This window comes from Cygnus olor, chromosome 1 (genome assembly GCF_009769625.2).
Source record: "Cygnus olor isolate bCygOlo1 chromosome 1, bCygOlo1.pri.v2, whole genome shotgun sequence".
Taxonomy (NCBI): Eukaryota; Metazoa; Chordata; class Aves; order Anseriformes; family Anatidae; genus Cygnus; species Cygnus olor.
The window spans coordinates 202,160,406-202,186,695 of NC_049169.1; the positions used below are offsets into that span (position 1 = coordinate 202,160,406).

General features: G+C 36.2%; 1 protein-coding gene across 1 annotated transcript in view; it reads right to left on the bottom strand.

Annotated features, from left to right (window-relative positions):
• The window catches only part of DLG2 (discs large MAGUK scaffold protein 2), a 1,015,643-nt gene that overhangs the window by 207,850 nt on the left and 781,503 nt on the right, over positions 1–26,290 (bottom strand). Inside the window, 1 exon segment of the mRNA XM_040544402.1 lies at positions 6,835–6,903. Within this exon segment, the coding sequence (XP_040400336.1) occupies positions 6,835–6,903 (69 nt within the window).

The window sequence follows — 26,290 nt, forward strand, 5'->3', positions numbered from 1 at the left end:
ACAATTTCTTGTGTGATAAATAAGGCTGAAGGTAAGTTTCTAGGTGCTAACAGAGCGTACTAGCACTTTAATTCAGTGTGTGCATGTTTTATGCCCTCCTGCAGCTTTGTACCAAATACAAACAGAGAAGAGCAGCAGGGGAAATAAAGCAGAAATTAGAAAGAAGTATGAGATGAAAACATCCCTGGTTTGACAGAAGGCAGCAGAAGGCAAAAACAAAATAATACAAAGCAAAAGCAAAGAAAAGAGATAACAGGACAAAGGGAGAGAGTACATCTGTAAGGAGAAAAGGAAAGGAATTAAAAAGAAAAAATGTAGAGAAAGAAGGAAGATTAACTATAACAGAGCCAGAAATCATAACAAGGAGCAAAGGAGCAAATGAAGTGCTGCAATCCACACAAATTTACAAGCTCAGAAATCAATGGGAGAATCAATTTGGATGGACTTGCTTCAGGGAATGCAGCAGATCTGATTCTGTAAAGCACATTATAAATTGGAGGCCTGATGTAAGAGCAAAGTATTATTAAATTAATGTTTGAAACCAGTAAGTAGCAACAAATCAGAGGGGGTAAAACTTCAACACTTAATGAAATTTCTCCTGTCAGAAAAATACAATTTTAAAAAGTCAAAACAGTGAGGCATTTTTCCTCCTTACCATTTTTTTTGCTTTATATTTGTTATACTTGTTCATTATGCTGAAAACAGCTAAGTGTTTTGTATCTACTATATTTGTACTGAATTTTTGTTTTGATCAATTTTACTCTTTTATAGTAAGAGAATGACAAAAACAATGTGAGTCTCCCTATCGTTCTCCTTTGGATTCTGAATCCACAGTAATTATAGACTTAATTTAGGAGATTAAAAAGTGGACTGATAAATGAAGGGGAAGAGCTTTCTGAAAACAAGTTATTCTTATAACAGCTAACTGAAAGAAAATCCATTTTCAATTTGCTTATTTTGTGCTGCTGGCTACATTAAAGAATACAGTCAGTTTTAGTATTCATATCACACTGATACATCTCTGCCTTTCTGTTTCTTTTGCACCATCCATAAAATTGGGGTGTTGAAAAGATTTTGTGCTTTTTGGACCATCTACAGAAATTTAAGCACATTGGATACTTTCAGGTATCAGACCATAGAGATTTGGTCAATTACATATAATCAGTGAGGTATCCCAAATGAGCTGGGACTGAGAAATATGGCTTTGATCTTGCTTTGGCCACAGGTTTATTACTGTTGTTTGCTTGTTTCAAAAATGCTGTTTTCTTCACAAAGAATATTGACATCATACATACATTCATGCACATGATGATCTGGTGTTACTGTAACACATACCATAGAAAGCCCAGCAGTGCTTGTATTAGGGCAACACCCAGTCCCCATCTTGGCCTAACACCCTCCGTGCGACGCACTGTGCTCACAGTGACAAATGACAGGACAAAGAAAATGGTCTCAAGTTCCACCAGGGGAGGTTTAGACCGGACATTAGGAAGAATTCCTTTATGAGAGGGTGGTGAGGCATTGGAATAGGCTGCCCAGGGAAGTGGTGGAGTCCCCATCCCTGTAGGTATTTAAGAGATGTGTGTATGCAGAACTGAGGGATGTGGCAGCTTAGGGACGGGAATTGGTAGGTCAGGTTGATGGTTAGCTTGGTGATCTTGAAGGTCTTTTCCATGCTAGATGACTCTATGATTCTGTGATAATGCAACACAAAGTGTTCATGCTACTTACAAGTAGCAAATAGCAGGAAAGAAAATTGTAGAGTGAAATTATACTAGTCTAAGGTTATCCATTAGTGATAGTACATCATGGAAAAAAATGTTATCTCAGGATCAAAGAACCGTTCTCTTGTGCATTATGGTGTCTGGCTATAGCAATTCACTGTGTGAGCACTGAGTTGTGCCTGCTTAGAGTCAGTTGGCTAACCAAGCCATTTCTTTTTCAATAAAATACTTGTAGTTTTCCTCTAGTACCTCAAAAAATTCTAATAAATAACTGCACGTTTATTTTGGACAGCCAAAGGGCACCAATACTGGAAGGACCTGAAAAGGGCAATTCAAATAGGTTGAACATTCTTCCTCATAGCACTTAACACAGAAAGCTATAGTGGATAGACAAGGTGCCGGTGTGTACAATGTTTTAAAATCTGATTTATCATGCAAGAGAGAATTTGAAATCTTAAGTGGTTGAAGGCATGGATTATGCACACACACCTTTTTAAAAGCCATCAAAGTTCAGGCAGAAAAAAACCTTAGCTTATTCACATTTTCTTTTATACCTTCTACAACTGCTTCACAACAATTTAAAGAAAAAAACTATCTGTAGTGATTTCATCTATTGTTTTATTGCAGTATCATCTCCGCAGCGTCTTGGCTATTACTTTTTCCCCTGTTATTCCCCTCTTAGGCTTGGCAAAATCTTTCCATCACAATGGGAGACAGTACTGCCCACAGCCCTCTCTCTGATCTACCTTTATTGTGAGGTTTCCAAAACACCGCAGCCTGGCAGCAGCAGGGAGCAGGCAGCCCTTCCCTTCTCCAGCCCCACTACTGTTACACAGAAGTGTTATACCTGACCCAGTGGGGTCTGATCCCCAATTCATGACGTTAATTGTTACTATAATGATTACATTTATGACTGAAAATAACAAATAAGGAAATATTTTTATCCTTTGCTGTCACATTGAGCATCACAGTCCAGAGGCGTAACTTTGCCTTCTTACACTCAGACATTATTTTGGTCATATGCCGAGCGAGCGTTCATATTCATTACAATGTGCAACTGATTGGTAACTTGTAATCTCATTTTGCTAAGTGTTGATATGCAAACAAGTAAACCTTCAGCCTTGTATGATCTTGAATCAGATCACATAACAAAATATAAATTTGCTTGCAATAGTGACCTGTTCTGCTTGAAAAAGTATTTTATCAGGTTAATTGACTATGGTTTCTCTGGCATTTCTTGTTGATTGAACGTTGGCATTAGCTGTAGAAGCAGTACTTTATCCTAACTTTAATACTGAATACATTTTTTTATGCATTTATTTGCCAAACATCATGTCTAACTTGTCACAAACTTTGAAGTATATTTAATATGAAGGAACCTACTGGGAGCCAGGCTTCAACCTGACTGATGCATGCATGAGTGCACTGACTTATATATGGGCAATTTTATTTGCTTTGTGGGAACCCCTCTGGACTTTAGTAGTCTTTCATTTTGTCCTTTGTAGAGAAATTAAAGCCTGCACACCAGGCAATGTTTTCTGCTTACAGCTAGCAAGATGGACTTGGCATACCAGAATAATTTCTTATTTGAAAAGTGAAACTGGTCTGTATTTTTACCTCAGTGCCTGACATTTACCTCAAAGGCATAGGAGTACATCTCCTAGATATGAGAAATTTCAATGAATTCTAGAGAAACAATGTTGGACAACTAATATGCTCTGCAGCTTTGAAAGGGAGATGATTATTCCAGTGTGCTTATTCATTTATACATTGTCTCACATAAGCATTTGTCTCTCTTCCCTGATCTAGGAGGTGCATTATTTACATGATAATAAATCCAGAAATCTGCATCTCTGTTCCACCTGCTATACCCAACACATACACATACTAAAAAGGTTGCTATGCATCCTGGTTTTAAAAAACTATTTGTTATGTATTGAAATCACTTTTCTATAAACTATTTCTTTTGCCATTTCATAGCTCTATTTACCATGAACACTCCAGCTTTTCAGCTTGTAAGCAAAGCTAGATGAGATGGAAATGGCAATAGGCAACCACATCACACTGTCAGGAGACAGGAGGCATTCAAAGGTTAAGAGAATACCTAAAAATAGCAATGCCTCTAAGCCATGTTTCAAAATATCAATACACAGTATATCAGAAGCAAGCATCCAGAATTACTTTATATGAGATACTTTGGAAATACAAAGCTGTCTGTAATGGCTGTTCTGTTCAGAATAAAAGTTCTTACCCTTAGTCCTGGTTAAAATGCTGTTTATTTACATATTAATATTTATATATAAAACGTTCTTGATGAAAGAAGTTGAAATCCCAATTTCTAAGCAGTTCAGCAGAGTAGATGGCTGGTATAAACAGTAGCATGTTAAGTAAAATTTAGTCTGAATGTCAACTGGGGACAGAATTGCTATCATAAAGGACTAACATTATAGATCTGTGAGTAGTACAGAAGGATTTCCAGGCAACAGGTTTTAGTTTTTGTCCAGTATTCTTCCCATTTTGAATATTCACAGCTAAAATTTTTATTAAAACTATTAAAAAAAACTCAGATTAACAATATTTTCAAATCCAAACATTATAGTTTTCTTGTTTTTAAACCATGCAGATAAACCATTTAGGAAGTTACTAATGAGATTGCACTAACAATGACATCAGACACCTGTGAAGTTCATGCCTTTGTAGACATAATAAACCTGTTTACCTCATGTACAGCTATTAAACTGTGAAGAATATAAGGCTTGAATATAAAGAAAATTTAGGTTTTAAAAACTTTTTTTTTTTTTACTTTGATACTCATTTTTGCTACACATAAAGCCCACAAAAGCATTCTCTCAAAAAAATATTTTTTTATGTATGAACCCATTAACTAGATCAAAAATCTATTAAAGTTTTTAAAACATCTGTGCTAGCCAGTTCAATTATCACATATTCAACAAGGTGGAAAGGAATAAATGCCAGGGAATGCAATTCCACCTGCATTTTTTTGTTCCTCCAGTATTTCATTTCTCCTTCAGAGGACCAACTAATTGTACTACCGCAATGCCTACACAGTCAGTCACACAGAGCCAGCATGCTGGCCTGAAATCTCAGTGTGTCTTAGGGATGCCTTTCAGGCAAAGTAGTCATTTACAAAGCACATCTCAAAAGCAATATAATGAGTCACCTAAATACAGGACTCTACTGATGGAAACCCAGTTCCTAAAAGAGAAAAATAACTTTGTTTTGACATGAAATTATATTAGCTATAAACTTATTTAGCAGCATAGACTTCACAAAAACATTAAAATAAATAGAGCTTTAATATAATGAAATATTTAGGGCTGAGCTGATTACTCTTATTTGCTCAGCAGTGTAATAGGCTAACAGTCCCACTTTCCTATGTGAAATGAAATATGACTCAGTGTAAGTTGATTAGTAATAATTACAAGCCAGATATTCTTCTACCTCCTGAACAGCAGGAGACCTGTAATATCACTTGCAGATTTCCCCCGCTCTAATGATTCATACACAATATATGCAAACTGTCTGTGTGGCCAGTGCAGATTTTGCAATTTATCTAAAAATTCATGTAGACAGATTGATTACCAAATTTCAATGGCAATTTAAGCCTGTGGGGTACCTCCTTATTATGGAGTCCAGTAGACCACGTCAGAGATATTGTAATAGAATTTCTTTTCCTAAATCTCAATTTAGCAAACTCTCCTTTTTTTTTTTTTTTTTTCCTCTCAGTTTTTCTTATTTCTAACATCATTTTCCTTGCGAATTGGATTGAGAAAAAGGCAGGGGAATAGAGTATGTCTTTGTTAGTTCATTAGAGAAAGAAAATTAAAATAAAAAAAAAAACTAAAATGAGGGTGTTTTAGCACTGACAGAGCTTGTGCAACTTCCACATTTGGTGATAGTCCCAGCTTCTCAAGGAAAAAGACCTTGAGAAACCATCTCTAACTTTGAAATTAGCCCTGCTTAGAGCAAGAAGGCTGGCTGATAAGGCCTTCATTTATAAAATTACCTTCCAGATAAAAGCTCTTAAGCCATATGGGCCTTTCCTATAAGGATTTCATTATTGATTCTTGTTTTCAATGGAAAATTAATAAAGCAGTCTTACCCATTTTAAATACAAACATAAAATTATTATTAGATTTGTTCTTTTTTTTTTATTGTTTAATATTTCATGTTGAAACTTGTGGGAAAAACATTTCAGGCTTCATTTAGGAGTGGATTATTTTACATGTGTGTTGTTTTCTTTTCTCACTGCACCACAGTGAGGTTCCAACATAAAATACAAGCAAGATAGCACCTTTCCTGTGTGGAAACTTTGGACTCCCACTTTTATTATAACAATGAAAAGCTTTGAAATAAGACCTAACAGTAGTCCATGATAAGTTATTGCCTACAAAATACTTCAGACAGTTCTACATTTCTATGGGAGTGGAGAAACAAATATAACATTTTCTGGAAACTACACCAGTCAGAGCAACCCAAATCTAAATGATTCAGTGTTAAATATCAGGTTTTCTAATATCATAAAGATGCAAAAATATTAACTGCAGTTACGAATTATTCATATTTTACCCAATTATTTCTGTTAAAGTGGAGTCAGCTAAGTACTCAGAGTGATGCTTCTACAGTTAACACATAATATACACAGACGTACACCAGCATGGGATTATTATTCTCTATCAGTACTTCTTCAGCCTTAGTCCGGGACAAGGTTTGCTTTGCCAAAAGAAATTCATGCATGTATTAAGAAAACAGAGTAAGACTTCACTGGGAATTCCCATGATTAATGGCAACCATCTTACAGCTAATACATGTGAATATTGACTTTAGTCAAGTGAGATGAAGAGATACTGAGATATGTGACAGATATTCTTGTCTTCATGTAAACCAAACTTTTCAATATGAATATCTAAAAAGGGTCAGTACTAATTTGAAAGTATCTATTTCTGCATCTCACAGACATTGAGAGATGTATGCAACATGGTATGCAACAACACAAGTTGTTAACTCCTACATGTAGGTGGGGAGTTCAACGTCTGGCTTAGGGATATCTGAGAGCTCAACAGGCAGCTTCAACAGAGAATCATCTTACCCTTCCACAGAAATGGTCCGCTGCAAGCTCACTGTGGGTGGCCGCGTTGCAGTGCTGTGCTGGGAATGACTGTATGACCAAGGAAGAATAGAGAAAAGTATTTGTTAAAGAAATACACATTTCTCTTGCTCTTATTCTCTCTAGCAGCTTAACTAACACCAAAACAGAAGTAACAATCAGATTGTTTTACACGTGTCTAAGGCATTTTGATTTCAGCAATGCTGATCCCTTAAAACAGGGCTCAGCTGATCTCTTGTGTTTAGTATCAGGTTTCATTCCTGATTAAAACACTACAATGAAGAGATTAGTTCCCCCCGATCTTTCTTATTATTTTTTAAATACATATATACACAGTTCAGGGACTTAAAATAACTTAGGTGCTAATTGTTCTGCAAAATATACTAATCGTAAAACACAAGATATTTGAGAGCAGAAGGTAAAACGGTAAAGTATAATGTTAATAATCTAATTCTTACTGTCTCTCAGGCAGAATGTTCAATACAAGAGGCCATGCGCTACTTGCAATTACACCATAATGTAACTTTGGATTTTACAAATTTCAGTCAACATTCACTATTTGTTTCAGATTTTAACTGGCTTGAGTCTTTCCAAGATATTTTATCAATTTGAGACACAACATTTAGAAAAAAAAAAGTATTTTCTAAGGAAAATGCAAGCTCTGTGGAAGGAAAAATCATTCCAATTGAAAATCCTGAGGTCTAATGACTGGTCTCCTATGTTGCATTCTCATGACTGAGGAACCTCAAAAATGGTTACTGTGTTAGCTAAGCCCAATAAATTACACAGCAAATGTTAACTTCAGTATTATACTGTTGTATAATAGCATTAAACCATTAATACTCATGTAAATATAAATGAATAACAACACATCAGGCAGTTGTGTGATAACAAATTGCATTCCTTACCGAAGACAGTTTGTTTAAAAAAAAATAATTAAAAAATAGAAGTGTAGAAGTGTCTGGGTGTGTTCTATGATTAGTTAAAAGGCTATATCACATAGTGAGGCTAAATATTAATAATGCAAACCACAGAATAAAAAAAAAATCTTTGTTTTTTATCACTTATTCTACTAACTGCAGGTCTTGTCTTGTTTTCAAGCTTTGTGTACAACTCAAGCTGTTCAGAAGAAGCAGACCTTGTTCTTAGTAAGAGCTAAGACATTCAACATCAACGAATAATGCATCTATTTTACATGCACATTTTCCTGTAGCATAGCCATTATTGTCTGTCTTACAGCACAGATTCAATTTTTCTGTGTAGCACATAGACTTGTGACACATGGTATCTTGCTGCAGGACAAACAAAAGATCTGCTGCCTGCTTGTATTTCCAGTTGAGACCATTGTGCTCTTGTTTCATGTTAGTAAACTGATGTACTCATCTTTGTTCTGAACATTTCAGAAGGCTTGTGGGAAAGTATACTCCCCTTGCTCGAAGAACTACAGAGCTTTTATCTACTGTATAACAAAGAGCAGAATATAAAGGGGAGAGACTCCAGGAGAGACTCTGGCATCCTGGTGTGAACAGAATTGTTGTTAAGTTGGACAAACATTGTAGAATAATATACTAGAAACATTAGTTAAAATTTCACATTGTTTGCATCTTGCATATGCTTGTGTATTTTTAAACTGCCTTCTTTGTTTAAATAAAAAAATAAAGACCAGGTCATGGCTTGTCTTCTGTCCTCTTCCTCTACAGAGATGGAAGGGAACATTTATCCTTACGTTCCTGTACTACCTCCCCAGATCAATGACTAAGGAAGTGAACAGCCTCCCCGTCACCTTTCCCCCGTACATGTACAGAAGTGGCACAGCAGATCCATAACTCCTCCATCCGTTCCACTAGCCCTTGACTCTCAGAAATTTTACTCCATGAAGCCACACCAAGAGATGCAACAATATGGCTGGCAGAAGGAACAAGAACCCAGCAGAGAGAACGGATGATGATGCAGCTGGTGCCCCTCTAAGTCACACTGCATGTCAAGGTCTTTGTCTAGAGGAAGGATGGCAAAGCCATGCCTGAACTACGCTGCCAATGCCAAACCCTCAACGGACCCTTTAAAGAAGTAGCTCATATTCTCGCAACAGATGCTACATATTCTGTGGGAAGAAAAGTCTGTCAGGAAGGTGTGGCATGGTAGCAACTGAAAGCTTCCTGCAAGAATCTGAGTGAATGTTTATTTCACAAGTATTTGCATACAACACAGTATATATCTGAGCCAACCCCCTCAGTCTTAGGTAGTGTTCTTTTGTTTTAGAAAGCAATGTTGTCATAGGAAAGGGAAGCTAAGGAATGACTGCTGATATGGCACTTTTCCTTAAAAATCTTAAGCCACCTCTATTTCAGAACCTCATCATTACTAGAGCCATAGCATACCAATATGAGCAGAGCTGTAACATTTACATCCAACCACAACTAGCCAAAATGGCTTGAATTGTGAAAGCTTTGTTTCTTCTCCCTAAAAAGATTTCACTACAAGCAAACATATTTGTAAAACTCTGACCAGCTTCAAAATGAGCAAAATTACGAGAGCATTAACGATAGGATTTTCAGCTGCTGAACACTAAAAGCAAATAATTGCCCATTTATCTAGAAAATTAGCAACATACAAAGGTCACAAAAATATACTGAATAATAAAAATGTGGGATGTGACTGTGTTTGGATGTTGCAAATAGAAGAGTGGACTATGTTCACCGAAGTAATTTATGGAACAGTGAACTCTTATTTCTGCAGCAGAAGAGTCATATTGAAGAAAGGGGTGGTCTTTGTGACAGATTCTCAGTCCCCACCTGAACAGCAATGCTGCATTTGACTGATGAATTCAACTGCTTTTGAGGGTGGATAATTAACCCTGGCTACCTGGTGCCAAACCTGTAGATTACAACCTGTCTGTCAGATCACACTGTTTCCAATCATCTTATATAACAGATCAATAAAGATTATGATTTTTGTCATTATACTATTCAAAATGGCCTTTACAGAATTAACAAAACCTACCAGTCTTTATAAATGATCTGTTTTTTGATATGATAAAATCTCCTTTGACGTGGAAAGAATTACCCTGCTGAATGTAGGTGTACGCAGATCTAAGGCCAGTATTGTCTGCACTTTCATCAAGTTATTGGATTTCAGTATTCACACACTTTTTAAAAAGGAATCTTTTTTTAAATGTGAATCTTTTTTTTTTTTTTTTTTTTTTTTGTTAAAACATATGATTACTATTTAGAAAGGCTCTTGAAAATGCTAATTATGAACTTTGTAAGGAAAATCATTGGAACACAAAACTGAAATGAGATCAAACAGCTTTTCCAGAAGTGAGTAGGAGCACCAGGTTCCTTGATTTTGGGTGCCCAGTCAAAACCACTTCCAAAGCCCTGCTCTGACAGAAGTGGATATTCATCCCTTTCAGAATATCAGATGTGTAAGACCTCAGCAAAAGGGCAAGGTACCCAGAACTCACTCATCACTCTCCTCAGCCACTTGAGAATTTGGGCTGTACCATCACATCTGCAATTTCTTGCACAGAATTGTTATGGCTGGGGCAAGAGGCAGAAAATCAACCAAAGGGTCATCCAGACAGGCTGGCAAAAGAAGAATATTCAGAGGGAAAAGCAAATTCTTGAGAAAATAAGATCCTCACTACATTTCAACCACTAAGTGAAAAGAAAAAGACTAGGATGGGTAGTAATATTATTTTCTATTATATCAAATACTCTGCTAAGTAATTCTTACCCATATCGAGTATGAATTAAAGCTGCAATTTCAATTCAGTATTCAGTATTCTGCTGAAATTTCCAAATGTCTCAAGCACTAGGTGTCATCAGTATCTCTCTCTGGAGTGACTACCTAGTTATGCAGAGCTGCACAAGGGGAGCTGCACATACATCATTCCTTCCAAGCAGGGGTCTCAGCTAGTGGCAATATTCCACTCATTAGCAACCCCTTTCCAATCCTAAGTATCCGTGACATACAGTTAAAATGAATCCTTGGCCTCTTTGGATAAAAATAATTCTTAATTGGTGATATGAAAACTCATTTTTATGTGTCATTTATAAAATTTGATGCTCAGTGCAAATTTATGCCAAGGTATCATCATGAATACAATGACAGCTAAAAATTAAAAACACAGTTTAACCGCTGTTTGACACAAGTGGCTATGTAGCTGACACAAAAATATATGTTTAATATAATTCCTGACTGATTTAAAAGATAAAGCTCTTGATGGCTTCTGTCAAAGTGGTTGAATCAGCATAAAGAAGCAGTTTCCATCACATGCTTAGTACACCTGTACAAGTGCCCAAGATCATGTACCACTCATTTTCGTGCACAAAATACAACTTCTAATGAGTTAATGACACCAACATTTTCTATGATGAATGCCTAAACACAGACATATACAACAATATTGAGATATTTCAATAAGTACTATATTTTTACACTCACAGATCTAAGTTTTTGAAGTTTGACATTTACGCTTATAAAATGCCACCTTTCCTCTGAAACGAATGAAGAATGAACATCTCGATAGTTTTAATAATATAAAGTAATAATATTTCAATATATCACTCTGTATTCCAGTCACTTAATATAGATTTTCCCTGAAGAAATGAATCTCGTAGACTTTTATTCCTGTAAAATACTAATTTTAATTTAATTCCATTTAATTTTAGTTCTTTGAGACAATGGGTATATACTATTCTTGTAAGAAAATTCATATGAGTGAAGGAACAAAGAATGAAATTCTAAATATATAATAAGAGGCAAAATAGGCACAGGACCCAAACTCTTTCTTTTTTTTTTTTTTTTTTTAATGGGTTTAAGTTTTTTTGGTTGGTTGCTTTTTTTTTAAATCTGTTTTTTAAGCAAAGCTTGCCATTTAATGTCTTTGTAAAATAATAAAAATAGGGCAGCATGGTGTCAACATATTTTTGAAATTATTATTATGAAAATAACAAGATCACTAAGTGTTATAGTAAAAATAAGGGGGATAGTCAGTCTCCTCAGTTCTAATTCTGTTCTAGCCCAAGGATGCTTTAATTGAACTTCTGCTGTGTGGGTGATGCTGAAACTGATGGCAACATTGTAAACTGTTCTTTCCCTTCTACGGACCACAGGAAATACTGTCTTCCCGTCACAAATGCTGTGGCACTTTCACCAACACACAATATTCCAGTGCAACTCCCATCTGGGGTGAAACAATCACATTTAGGAAACATTCATTGTGTTTTAAGCTTCTACAATGCAATTTGGCAAATAAAAAGAAGGACAAACTGGCACTAAGGGATCAGACTGCATGACAACCAAATCATAGTTCACCTCAAAGACTACCAATGCATTCAGAGTGGAAGAAAGAAGGTTGCTACAATACCAATTTTTTCCTGGTCTCTTCTGCACATATAAAAAACAATGCACGTTGTCTTTTCACATGGAGTCCTAGAAAAACCATCTGCTTTCCTCTCCCAGCCCACGTCCTACCGACAAAGGACAGTTGTCCTCCATTTGCCATAGCAAAAGAATTCATTAGTTTTCGCATGTTATTTGCTTTGGCGAGTGAAAACTGACAGCACAGATATCATTAATTGCTTCCTAAATCGATTGACCTGTGCCTTCTTGTAAAGAAGCAGTGGTGGGGCCAGTGTCACAGGCTGGACAGACCTCGTCAAAGACTGGCTTCTGAGCAACTCTATTGAAGTCCCAACCCTGAAACTACCACACAGAACGGTATACACTACAAAATGGATTTGTCTATCAAAAATTCTGTGCAAATAAATAAATAAACCTTAGCTCTGATTTATTCCTTGTTATTCACAATATTAAAAGAAGACCAATCCATACAATACTGAAAAAATTTCCACTGGGGAGCAGTGAGGGGAATACTAATACTGTTTGGTTTTATGATGTATTCTCAGCATGTTGTTTCTTATGTCAAGGACTAGAGGTAGCAGTTCAGTTGTTTACAGAGTTTCTAACCCTTTTCTTTGATGAATGTAAAAGTTTAAAAAGACAACATGCTTTAATTCCATTAATGTGGAGTTTTAATTCAGCTCAGTGAAGTGAAACCAGCTTTTCTTGATGCTGCCCACAGCTAAACTTTTAACTTCAATGAGGTTTTGCTTTCCTATGGGATTAATTAGAAGACCAGAGAGTGCTTTTTTGGTATTAATTTTATCTCAGCTACAAACAGCTTGATAATATCCAGTACTGACAGTCACTGACCCATAACAGAAGCATCAAACCAACCAGACAGTCTCCCATCAGAGGTAAACAGGAAGCTTCAGAGAAGAGGACATTCAACCTTGCTACCTTCAGATCACCCTTCGGCAATAAAGCCACGCACGAGCTATAATACTGTTTTCCAGTACAGGCACATACAGTGAGGATTTCTGGGGTGACTCAGCAGTCATAATTCCTTTTTTAAAATGCTTTTGCTACAGATATTCTACAAATAGTATTGCTATGCTGAATACCTACCCAATGGACAAAAGAAAAACAAAAGGATTAGGTTGTCACTGCCTACAGACATGAAGAATAAGGACCACATTACATCTTTGTCCAGGTTCTCTGGAATAATTTCTCTTGCACAAATGGAGTCAGTGAGGTTGCTGACCTCGTCCTTCTCTCCTTCCTTCCCCAAGCAGTAGCCAAAGAGAAGTGGTTAGCCACATTTTCCAACTTAAAGTGTCTGAGTTACTGCAGCACTAAATTAGCATCATGTAGAAATAAGGAAGAATGCAAGGTGAAACTGTGACTCACAGGAATGCTTCAGAAATGCAGCAGCTCCTGGAATAAAGCTAATTATACAGCTTTATTAAGAGTGTGCCTAAGTCAGCACCTGTCTTCAAAGTGGTGAAACATACACAGACTTCAAATCTGCTTCCTTACAGCTGAGGTAATTACAGGAGATAATGATAAGCTTTAAAATATGGCAAGTATGCTTATCTGAGAAGGAATTGCTATTTTAGTTTGAAATATAATATTTAAAACAGCTGATGAAGTTCGGAATGATATGTGGGGAACTGAAAATACTCAGGAATGCTGTTTAAAAGAGTAGAGTGGAAGGGTTATACTGCTGGCAAAGTTTCACATGTAGTCTAATATTTACACAAAGGGTAAATACAGACTTACACAGTACTGTGAAGGAAATGGTATTGAGCAAACTAGACATCCTGAATGAAAACTGTACCAAAATCCACTGTGATGACTTAATATATAATTAAGTGGAACAGACGTTTAAGAAACGTGAGACTTGATTTAATGACTCAGACATGGTACCTTGTTCTTTTGAGAGGCTACTCTGTTCTAGACTTCAATGCTAGGTACTAATGACTGTAATATGATACATTTCTACTTTTGCTTAAATTTGTCCATTTCACCCCATCATCCTTCTGATTCATTATGTTCCATGTTCATATCCTTTTCTCATGTTCGTTAGAAATGGAACATGTTAAGTCTCCATGACATTCCAAGACATTCTGTTTTTGAAAAAAAATACATCTCAAGCTTTCTGACTAGTCTCTCATTCTTTTAAAAAGTATTGTTATTAATATTATTATTGTTATTATTTATTGTTGTTATCACTACTTTAATGAATATAAGAAATTATAAAGATCCACCTGGGACTTGAAATACTCATTGATGACATCAGTTTTGCAATTATATCAGCTAAGTGAAGACTGAGGTTTGCATCTCAAAATATTTGAAATAATGGAAAAATTACGCAGGTATGTAGGAGAAAAAAAAAAAGGTGAATGGTAGAGGAGAGAAAATCTCACCTTTTCACTTGTTTAAGCAGTATCAATTAGAAGTGGTCCATTAACATAACTCTGTGTTTGTCTCTAATTACAGCTGAGGAGGAGGATGCAGTGATATTTTTGTGAATTTAAATCAGAAGCATTTGTTTAGGAATTATAGAAGGCTTCCTGGTATGCTTGGCATGGCCTCCCAATTACCTGCATTGTGGTACCCTGGTACCACTGCCTGTCCAATGCTGAGTTTCCAACTCTTTCTGAAGAAAGTATCTGTCATCCTCCTGGTTACCCTCCTCCCTGGTCTTTGGCATGATGCTTATGTAATCCAACGTCAGTACGTTTTTGTTTTGTTTTGTTTTGTTTTGTTTTGCTGTGCTGCTGCACTTGAATGCCATACCTCACTTAGTGTTTACTGTCACTCCTAACACTCTTTCAGCATTAGTGCTTTACAAGCATTACCACTCCAGTGAATTACACAGGGTGCAAGAGACTTGTAGATTGTTTGATTGCTCTGCGACACAAGTATTCTTGCTGATTAAAAAAAATCAGCTTCAATAAGGGAAAATTCTACAGTAATTCTAAAGACTTTCTAAAATAAAACTTCTACTAAGGATGCCTGGAGACACTAAATAATCAGAATGATCAGAATAGTGTTGTAATATTTCACAGGCAGAGTGCTAAAGCTTGTGGCATTATATAGCTGGATGGAACCATTCAGCTTCTCACTATTTTATTTTTTTTATATATATATCATTATCTGCCCTGCTTAATTTCAAATGTATTTCATTTTTTCCTATAAAAAAGTAATTATTGCAGTAATTGCACACAGCCATATATGTATAGTATGGTTCTTCAGGTTTTGATACGTGTGATGACAGTAGGAATTTACCCCCAGCACCATGAGATGCAGGCAGTGGCCTCGTCCCACCACAGCTGAGCCTCTGCTGCAGGACGCTTGGCTAGTGGGGTGCCCGGGCAGCACATAGCACAATTTCCATCAGTAGCTGTTCTGTGGCAACTGCAGTGCACAGCACTCACCACTGTCCCAGACCACCAGTGTGGATGTATTTCTAGAGCTGTGTATTGCTTCCATAATGAAACCTATTTATCGCACACAAAGCTCATTAGGTTTCTGTGCTAGTAATGACCCAAGTATCTGTAGCAAAATCCCATTCCAGTTTAAGCAAATGTCAAAAGACATTAGCAAGCATTTGAAAAACTGGTTCTCTTTTAAGGAACTTTGAATGACAAAACTTAGATAGAAATCTAGGAAATCTTCAAAGTTGTACTAATATTCATATAGGCACAATGGACTCATATAAGATTTGCAGTTGAAAAATCCCAAATTGCACATCATGCATGTATTTATAAGCTGCATTGTTGAAAAAAAAAAAAAAAAAAGTGAGTAGGGAAGTAATGAAATTGCTTCTATCAGCAAAAGAAAAAGCTCACCTAATTTACAGTCTGTGAATACAGCATAAATTCTGAAATACTGTAAGCTAGGAAATTGTTCATATTGATGCTAACAGCCAGTAAAAGCTTGAATTTCAGAAAGTGTCAAGACCAGGATTTTAACTGAATATTTAGCTGAATTATTTTTGTCAAAATTCAGTTTCACAGGAGATATGCGCTAAATAGGAGGACAAGAAAACAAATGGTTAAACATTCAGACACCAGAAAAATCTGTAAAGATCCCACATTTTCAGATACTTTTCTACTACAGTCCATAGAAGTTCATTTAAAGTTATGAATACCATTTATAAGAATTTTGATAGCTCCTTTCCCTTCAGGAATTACAGACCTAATTCCAATTCAGGATAAAAAAAAAAAAAAAGTACTACGTGATTTCAACAGAGAACTCTGCAAGAGCGATCTTCACATTAACAAAATGGACAGAGATTATTAACAGTTACATTGGCTTTTTGCAATACTGCATTTAGTGCCTAGGAAAGCTTAGCTTTGCTTTCTCTTCTCAAAGGAGGGTTGACTTTCTTTGCACTGAAGATGGCACTTGTAAAATAATTCATAGGGCTTTTACACTGCATCTGCTTCCTTTTAAAGAATAGGGAAATAATAGATAGATAACCCTAATGACAGCACTTAAATAACTGCAACCCATTAAACTAATTTGCAAAATTCCTACCCATCTCCATCCAAAGAAAAATATGCACAAAGTTCATTTCGTGGTAGAGTCATTGCACTGCATTTTACTCATTCAAGAGAAAGCATATGGATGATGACAATTAATTAAAGTGATTTAAAACAGCAATGAAAAACTGTTTGATGCCAAATCATAGCATGCCATTAACAAACGTTTCTGTACCCCATGAGATTCTGTATCATTGTATTTGCACAATAAGAACATTTTCCACATAAATGTGAATTTTAATTCTATTTCTGCATAAGACCAAGTTTATTTCCTCTGTTCTACTTATTAACTCTCATGTGTGTACTGCAATGAATTACGCTACCTGTCCAGGTGAATCAGCCAGAAAAGGAGCGCATTCAGCTTCCACACAAGTGGTTCATTAAAACAAAAAAGATTATCACAACAGAAAGAATGCTAAATTATGATTACAATCTAAAATATATCAGAACAGCACACTTTATATTGCAGCTACTTCTGATACAATGTTTACTGCACCTGTGTGATACCTTCGGATAATGTTATCCCTCCTATTTGGATATACATTATCTCTGTGCAAACTGGGAACATGGGTTGGCTATTTTTATTTTTTTTTTAACAGACCAGAGGTGAGAATGTAATTCTGCTGCTGTTTAGTGTCATTTTATCTCTCATTGTGATCAGCCGAGCATGCATGTATGCGTGTGCAGTTCCAAACACAAAAAACATAAAGGCCAGAGAAATACACACAGGGAAAAACAAAAGTAGAGATAACGCAAGGCACATAAACATAAATGACATATGAACAGAATACAAACAAACAGGATAATGAATGGTAATTTGAAAATGCAGAAGTATGAAGAATGTACTTTAAAATGAAAGATGAACTGTGAAGAAATTCAAGAGCTTAAGCTCTCCTGTTCCTAATCTAATCTTCATGAAGCATGATTCTTTTGCACTTGATAGAAGCCAGAGTTAATCAGCATTTCACGGGAAGCAGTCAGCATTTTGCACCATGAGGTCTGAGGATGAAGTATACACTAGAACTAGATATAAAAAGTTTTAAAAAGCAATTAAATTTTATCATTCTGGGGTTCCTTACAGTGGGAGGATCAGACATAATCATCTTCCGCAGTACAATACTGCAATATTGTCCACGCAGACTAGTAATTGATTTTGCTTGTCTTTGATTATAGGCCATAGATTGGATTAGATGAGCAATGGAGTAAATAAATTATTTATATATTCCATTATGTCAATCCTTACATCCCTAAATTAACTGATAGAACACCATTTATTTAAAGATGCTCATTAAATTCAATCCTTGAAGAGAAACTTGGCTATTTAGGAAAGAACCATGAAAGGAATTCATGAAGAACTGTAAGGCTATGACAGTCATTAAGGTGAACTGTTTAGTTACAAACCTAGTAGTTAAATCAGTTGACTAAAACACTGGAAACTGGTTTTAAAAGACTTGCAAAAAGTCTTGCAAAATTAGCAAGCATGACTGAGTTGATAAGCAGTCAATTAGTGGACATTTCTGGGAACTGATTTGATGTCATTAATACACCTAATAGCATAAGCCCTGGACAACAGGCCGACTTTCCTTCGCTAAGCTTTTCAAACACTTCTTCTAGGTTAGGGATCATTTCATATAACTACAATCTTCACTTCAATCAGCAAAGAAACCCAAAGTTCTTGGGTTATTTTAAGCTTACTGTATTGTGAAGGGTAGTGCTGTTGCCATGTTTCTACCACTTTCAGATTTCATTCATTAGATAAACAGTTTTATCTAGAACATAATCTTGCTCTCTGTTTCCAACTAATCATTTCTCTCTGCAAGTACCTTTACTTTGGTTCTCAAATGTTATGGGCCAGAACCAGTTGGGCTGGGTACACTGAGAGAAAAGACACTGCTATCTAAGAGACAAGTGCATGAATAGCAGACAGACAGGGAAGCACAAAGAAGCATAAAGCACCTCAAATGAGATGCCATCAATAAAAAAGATCACAGTTGGATTTATAACAGCAACTCACCCAGTTTTAACAAGGACTAAAAACAGAATTCCATCAGCATTTAGCACTAAAAAAATAGCAACACAAGGAAGCTATTTTTGGAGATTGGCATCTTATGTCCATATTTGATCCTGTGCACACAAACTGAGTTAACATTGCAACTTTTTGTTTCAGTTCTCCATGCGTTACTTGAGGATAAAACAGTTCTACCCTGCAATCAGTGAAACTCTTCATCCATAAAATATGGATTACTCAGATGATACAAATGGCAGTGTGAATATATGCACATGCATTGGATGGTCATCCACATTTTCATATCTTGCATATGCAAGATTGGCAGGAAATTCCATGGCAATAGGCTCTTGTGTTTAGAATTCAGAATTGATATCTTATTTTATTTTCTGTTATACCCCTCTTCCAACTCATCAGGAATGTCTACTATTATAAATAATGTGTTTAAATGATCTTTTCTTCACCATTTCTCCAAATACATACATCAGTAAACCCAAAGAGGGTTATTTCACTCATCATTTACTTCTGTGTATAATGTTCATTTTTGCACCCAAGTTAAGTTGATAGTTTGATTGCTTCTTTTTTTCTCCTGGCGCAAGGATAGACCTGGAGACATTCTACACATCTGAGGCATCTAAATTCATTTAAACTTGCAACCTACTGTTAAACATATACTTAGTGTGGTTGTGGAATTCCTTTATTCATTCAGACATTGCTACATGTTAGTCCCAAACACAGACTCTTCCTTTTCAATGAAAACGCAGAACATGCAAATTAATGTTGGACGAGGTTCATGAATTCAGTTCATGTATTTCACAGATACCGTTCTAGACTCATTAAATATTCCTACAGTAAGTGTTAACGCTGTGCAGTTATGTCCTAGCAGAGACCAGAGGTAAACAAAGTCTCAAATTAAGACTCTGACAACAGTCAGCATTTTACAGAACAAATGAGACAATTTCTTCTCACTTCATGTCTCATGTTGTCTACTTGGAGAATGGTTTAAGTCTTGAGAGGTTAAATGCTAATACCTTTTACTTATTTACTTTTATTAGGTCCTATTTTAATTCACTTGGCTTTTTTCTTGTTGTTGTTAGGAAAATCCCTTCAGAATACTACTAATTTCCTGCATTTTGGTTAATTGTTTGACCTGTATATCAAAATTCCTAAACCACATGAATTCCTCTACTTTTTTCTAGGAATTCATTTTCATATCAATTGACATTATCTTGACTCTTCAGAAAAGATAATGACACTGATTTACATTCAGATGTTACTAAAATTTGAATTTGTATTCTTGATTTGTGTGCTTTGTTTCTTGCTCCTTTTAGCAACTGAGTCTGAAACTTCCCAGCCTCCCTGTGGACTTCCTTTGGAACCTACTATAGACATTCAGCCTCTCTGTTCTTCAACTACCTGCCACTAAAAAATAAAAAATAATAAAAAAATAATAAAAAAAGATAAATCAGATGTCCAGACCCTTACTGTGATGGGAGTAATATAAGTACATTTAGGTAGTCAAGACTAAAATTAATTTGTACTATTCACCATTTCTGTGGGCAAGGTGAAGAAAACCTGTCATTTTGTAAGTTGTATCAATGCCGCATTGCTGTTACTTGACACTAAACTACCATGTTTTTTTCTGTGTGAAGTGGTAATACAGGAGTAGCAAAATTGGCAAATTTAAATACGACGACATGGAAGCTTGACTTGGCTTGACTTGCTAGTGCTGTTCTTTAAAAATGAAGCAAAAACCTTTTAAAGAATAAACTGTTTAAGGTCCCAAAACATCAACAAATTCTGCATGCATATTTACACCAACAACTTAGTTAAATTTAGGTTCAACTCAAAAAGGTCAGTTGCATAACTAGACTTCCGCAAAACTCAGGGATGTGTAGAGCTTGTAACCCTTTCTGGACATGTAATGTGCATTTTTTCATTTTCTTTCCCATGGACCTTCCCAGTGGCTTTACTTTTTCCAGAGACTTCATATCAATACAGTGCCTTATAATGACTGTAGCTTAAGATGAACATCTATGTCATTTGTCCCACTATTGTAAATTGGCACTGAACATCTCTGCATAAGTACATATACTTTAGCAGGGGTAGTTTTGTACTTTTCACTGTCTCCTATCAAAAACTGATGCTCAGGATTTCGTATTTCCCCTATATTTCTTGGCAATAAATAAGAATACTTTTTTCTCCCCTCCCTTTTCTGTCCCCCACCAAGTGATACTTCTCAAATTAATATACGTAAATGCTCTGATGCTTAAGAAACTATGGTGAAGTACAATAACTGTGTAACTTACATTGTCAAAATATTAACTCTAAATATTCACCCTCCACTTTTCAATTACGAAACAAAGTTTCAGTATTTTCAAACTCCCAGAGATTTTGGTTCTGATCCCAGGGTCCTTCACAGACAGTAGCTGGAAAGAGACTCTTGTGAGGATATTGATAAACAGTAAATCCTGAGAAACGTTCATTTATTGTGTGCCTTTTTTTTTTTAAATCACATTTCAAGAAAATGTGAATGAAAATGAGAACTTTTTTTTTTTTTATCACAGTATAGTGATAAATGAACTCCACAATCTCAGAGCTCCACACTAAGAACACCTGAGCAGCTCCCAGTAATGAACCAATGTTCTTAAACATTTGTGCCTTCCTATATAGTAAGGCTTTGTTACTTCCTCCTCCTTCCACATACACTTTTTAAACATATAACTAACATATGAAAAGATTACAGTACTTATACAAATTTACTAATGATACTATGGAAGTGGAAGAGAAACTGACTGCACATAGACACAGCACTTGTTCACCAGGATAAACTATCCTTCTTATGTTTATTCTGAACTGAGGTGGAATCTATAACAGAAATGTTAAAGACTTGAAGTCATATTTAGATTTTACTGCAGGGTTACATCATTAGAAGGTAAGTCTAGAGGGAAAAAATAATTTTTATGTAATCAACAGATAACTTTGTTGGCCAAACATATAGTAAATCCAACTACTCCACAAATGCCATAACAGCTTTAAAATATTCTTCTTGAAGGACTGAGCTACTAATTCTCATACCATCAAGGGAAGTGAGAAAATACGGATACAAGTCAACTGGAGTGAAATTAATTAGGAATTAAAAATGGGCTGATGTGTTCTAGCTTGTGTATACTCAGCCTACTTTCCATTTGAAAGGTGAAAAGAAAGAAAATTCAATATTCAAACTGAGACAGAAGAGCAGAAGTGTCTTGGTTTCCAAATCAACAACATGCCAAACTACGGAATCTAAACAGAAATTAACAGATTCTTGCCTATGTATCTCTGGCCTGTATTCCTTTAGTAGCTCACATTTCACTTTCAAATGTAATTTAGGTACTTCCAAATCTGTATTTTATTGAAAATCAGTTTCACTTTGACTCTTGAGAGTATCTGAAAGCTCATCTTACATTTTACAACAGGCAATTTTCTCACTAGGCTAGTGAATCGTGTAGTGTTTTTTAAAAAAATTATGCACTATCTTCCATGTCTGTTAAATACTACAAACATTTATAGGCGTATTTACATGAAAATGAGTTTAAATCAGTAATAAAAATGTTTATCAGTCCTCTCCACACCAAAAGAAAAGCTTAACCTATAATTAGCCTGATATTTATTCAAAATCTAGACGGTATTTAAAAACAGCTCACTTACTGTAGCATATGTACATAAATGTACTGTGTAGGTAAATGAGAGTTTAGTTTCTCATAATTTTGGTTTTCCTTTCTGCTATTTTCCCCATTTTCATAAACCCTTTTGTACTAACTGTGTTGCCAGACAGAATTTATGAACAATGCACAGCACCCCCTGAAGTTTTTTTGAGACTTTCAGTCCAGCTCAAAGTTAGATAAGGTTCTTAAATAATGTTTTTATATTTCTTGTTGCCATTGCTTATATCACACTGAAGTATCTGCAAGCAAATGCTTCCAGTTATATAGCCAATAATTTTAAAGAGAAACATTTTTTTTTAAATAGGAAATGTAATGACTACTGATAAATAAATATTAAGTAATTATTATTCTCATGGCCCCATAAAGGTACAGATACGTTCTGATAGTGGGAAAAAAAATCTGCAATGGGAAACAAAAATATGTAGAAATTTTACATTAGACCAATGAGTTGGATTCCATTATGCCAGGATTTTCTTTAATCTCTGTATTTCTGTGTTTCTGACTACCTCATTAATTATCCCTGGAGTTGTTCAAGACCAGGTTGGACGAGGCCCCAGGCAACATGACCTGGTGAGTGGCATCCCAGCCCATGGTGAGGGGTTGAAAGTAGATGGTCTTTAAGGTCCCTTCCAACCCAAGCAGTTCTATGATTCTATGATTAATTAGTATTATATGCTTTTGGGTCAGAAAAAGTAAAGTGCTGTGAAAACAGTGAGTACAAGAGATGAGGACTGAGTTTAAACAGTTCATTTAGTTTTGCAACACCTTCCAAACAGTGTCCTTGGATGGGCTTGCAAGATCATCCTGGTCCAGGATGGTTGGACCAGATGATCTTGGAGGGCTTTTCCAACCTTAATGATTCTATAATTCTATGATTGGCCTAGCACAGATTCGGCAAAGAGTGCAACCCTCTGTTTCTGTTTCACAAATGTATGTTTAGACATATTCCCCATTCAAATTCAGACCTTACCTGACTTACTAAACCAACAAAAATGGACATATTTGCAAGAAACTACATATATGGCTTATGTCAACAATAATAAATGGTAATAATTAGATAGAAAATCATTTGGGAGCCTGATTCAGCAATATATTACTCCAGTGGGATAACTGTAGCGTAAAACAAGACTAGCACATTACTGCTGCTGTTATAATTCTCTCGCATTTCCATGACAAATTACACTGATATAATTAGAGGTCCCACCTGCTTGCAACAATGCCTCCTATCACTCCACTTGGTACTAATGATCACTCTTGTTTTTGCAGTACAGAAAGTCATGCATATCTGCATCTGTTGGAAATATATTTTAACTTCGAGGGCTGCTATTGGGGTCAGTGGATGCAGGTCACATATTTCACAACTGGGCAAATTTGAAGGAAATTCTTAATCTGCCAAGGGTCATATGACCTGTCAGTGGTTCAGGGAAATTTCTGAGTTCCAAGCTTTAACCAGTTCTTTGCTCTAACCAGTAAGCTTTCTCTTTATTTATTTATTTATTTATTTTGTGTGTAGCTGCAGCCCTGGAAATTATTCTTCCTCCAACAGATAAAGCATAGGTAGCCACAGGGTAGCTTTATTTACCCTGTCTCCACAGTCTTATTTCATTTCTAACTCAAAGAACTCTCTCTGGGGGTAAAAAGAGTAATTTGTTCTCCAGGTTAAATCTATTCTTGGTTTTTCTGATGAGCTGAGGGTCTAGCAATTACTGTGACAGATGGAGTGATGATTTTATGATGTGGAAATTCGTCCACAGGAATGAAACTGAAATCTCCAAACTCATTTCTCACTTTGGCCTTTAGACAGTCGTCAGGTAATAATTGCCATTAACTTTCATCACTGTGGATAAGACTTGAATTAGTGAATGACTTCAATTTGTTAGTGTAGCAGTTGTCTGCAGAGTGACACTGTCGAGTTTCTGTCGTTTGTTCTGAATACACCTAAAAAAAAAAAAAAAAAAAAAAACTAAACCTGGTACGGAATCAATACTTAAAATGTGGGTTTAAATTTCTCCCAACACTCTGAAGTATCTGAACATTGTGTATGAAGCTCTAGTGCTCTATCTTTTTGGAAGAACTGTTTCAAGGGTATTTTTAGACCAGATTCATAGACCTGAACAAAATGTTTGAGATACTGCTTATGTATATTGAAAATGGGTCTCACAGAAATTGTTGTTTCAAACAAAATAGTTATGGTGTGGACTTAGTTATGAATGGACTGTTTGGATTTTCATGAAATAATCTGAAACATCACTAGACAATAACTGCAGGAGACAGTGTTAGGTGGGTGGGTGGCATCCTCTGTAGCAGACATCAGGATCCAGTTAAATTTCAATTTGGGTATCATGGTCCACCTCACCCTCCCCATGCTGGGTGACAGACTGTCCAGGCCAAAATCCTCAGGCAGGATCCAGTTAAAAGTGGTCTGATATCCTTTTAGTCTCCTGGTCCCAGTCTTCACCATTAACACAGAAAAGACATAGCATTGGCACATAGGATTGGCATTCAGGAGTGTTTCTTTGGTCTTACTGAGAGATTGAATTTCAGAGCTTGCTTATAGGCTTGAAAAGGAAGGATACATCTTCCTTTATTCCCAGATGTCTCTCCGTGGGTATGTTTGTAATCATAACAGCAGGAAAAACTTAATACCATTGATTTACAGATGTTTTCTTTGTAAGAACTGACATTCATCTCTTCTCTAATGACCTAGTAAAGAAAATACTGCTATTTAACTAAACTGTGTTAATATTTCTGTACATTTTATGCATTAAGAATACACAGTTTAATTTCCATGAGTGCAGAACATTTAAAAAAAAAAAAAGTAGATCTATAGCTCACAGAAGACACACTATCTCTGAAAATCAAACTATATATTCACAAAATCACAGAAACACAGATTCACAGAATCACAGAATGGATGAGGTTGGAAGGCACCTCTGGGTCCATCTGGTCCAATCCCTGCTCAAGCAGGGACACCCAGAGCAGGCTGCCCAGGACCACGTCCAGGTGGCTTTGGGAGATCTCCAAAGAGGAGACTCCATAGCTTCTCTGGGCAGCCTGTGCTAGTGCTCTGTCACTTGCACAGCACAGAAGTGATTTCTGATGTCCAGACTGAACCTCCTGTGTTCCACTTTGTGCCCACTGCCTCTTGTCCTGCAACTGGCACCACTAAAAATAGCATGACTCCATCCTCTTTACACCCTTCCTTCAGGTATTTATAGATTTTTTTGAGACCCCCCCACTGAGCCTCCTCTTCCCCAGGCTGAACAGCCCCAGCTCTCGCAGCCTCTCCTCACAGGAGAAGTGCTCCAGTCCCTTGATTACCTTGGTAGCCCTGAGCTGGACTCTCCAGTATGTGCAGGTCTCTCTTGTACTGGGAGCTCAGCACTGTACCCAGCACTCCAGGCGCAGCATCACCAGTGCTGAGCAGAAGGGAAGGATCACCTCCCTCGGCCTGCTGGCCATGCTTTGCCTCATGTAGCCAAGAATACTGCTAGACTTCTTAGGCTATTCCTACAATGCAAAACATTTCCCAAATGATAGAATAGAAACAACTTTTTTTTTTTTTTCCCATTTCCTTTTAATTTTCTTCTATTCTGTGTAACGATATTACTTATCCTTCTCAATATAACTAAGAAGATTATCTATCATTAATGATAGATAAAGCAGGACAAATAGAATTACATGACTGCTCAACTAAACAGAGTTAGTTAGCAGCACAACTGGAAATAAAGCCCAGCAGCTCTAACCTGAAGCATCCCATCTTAACCTGAAAGGCTTCTATAACTTTACATAATTAACCACTTGAACTGTAGAGAATCTATGCCTCT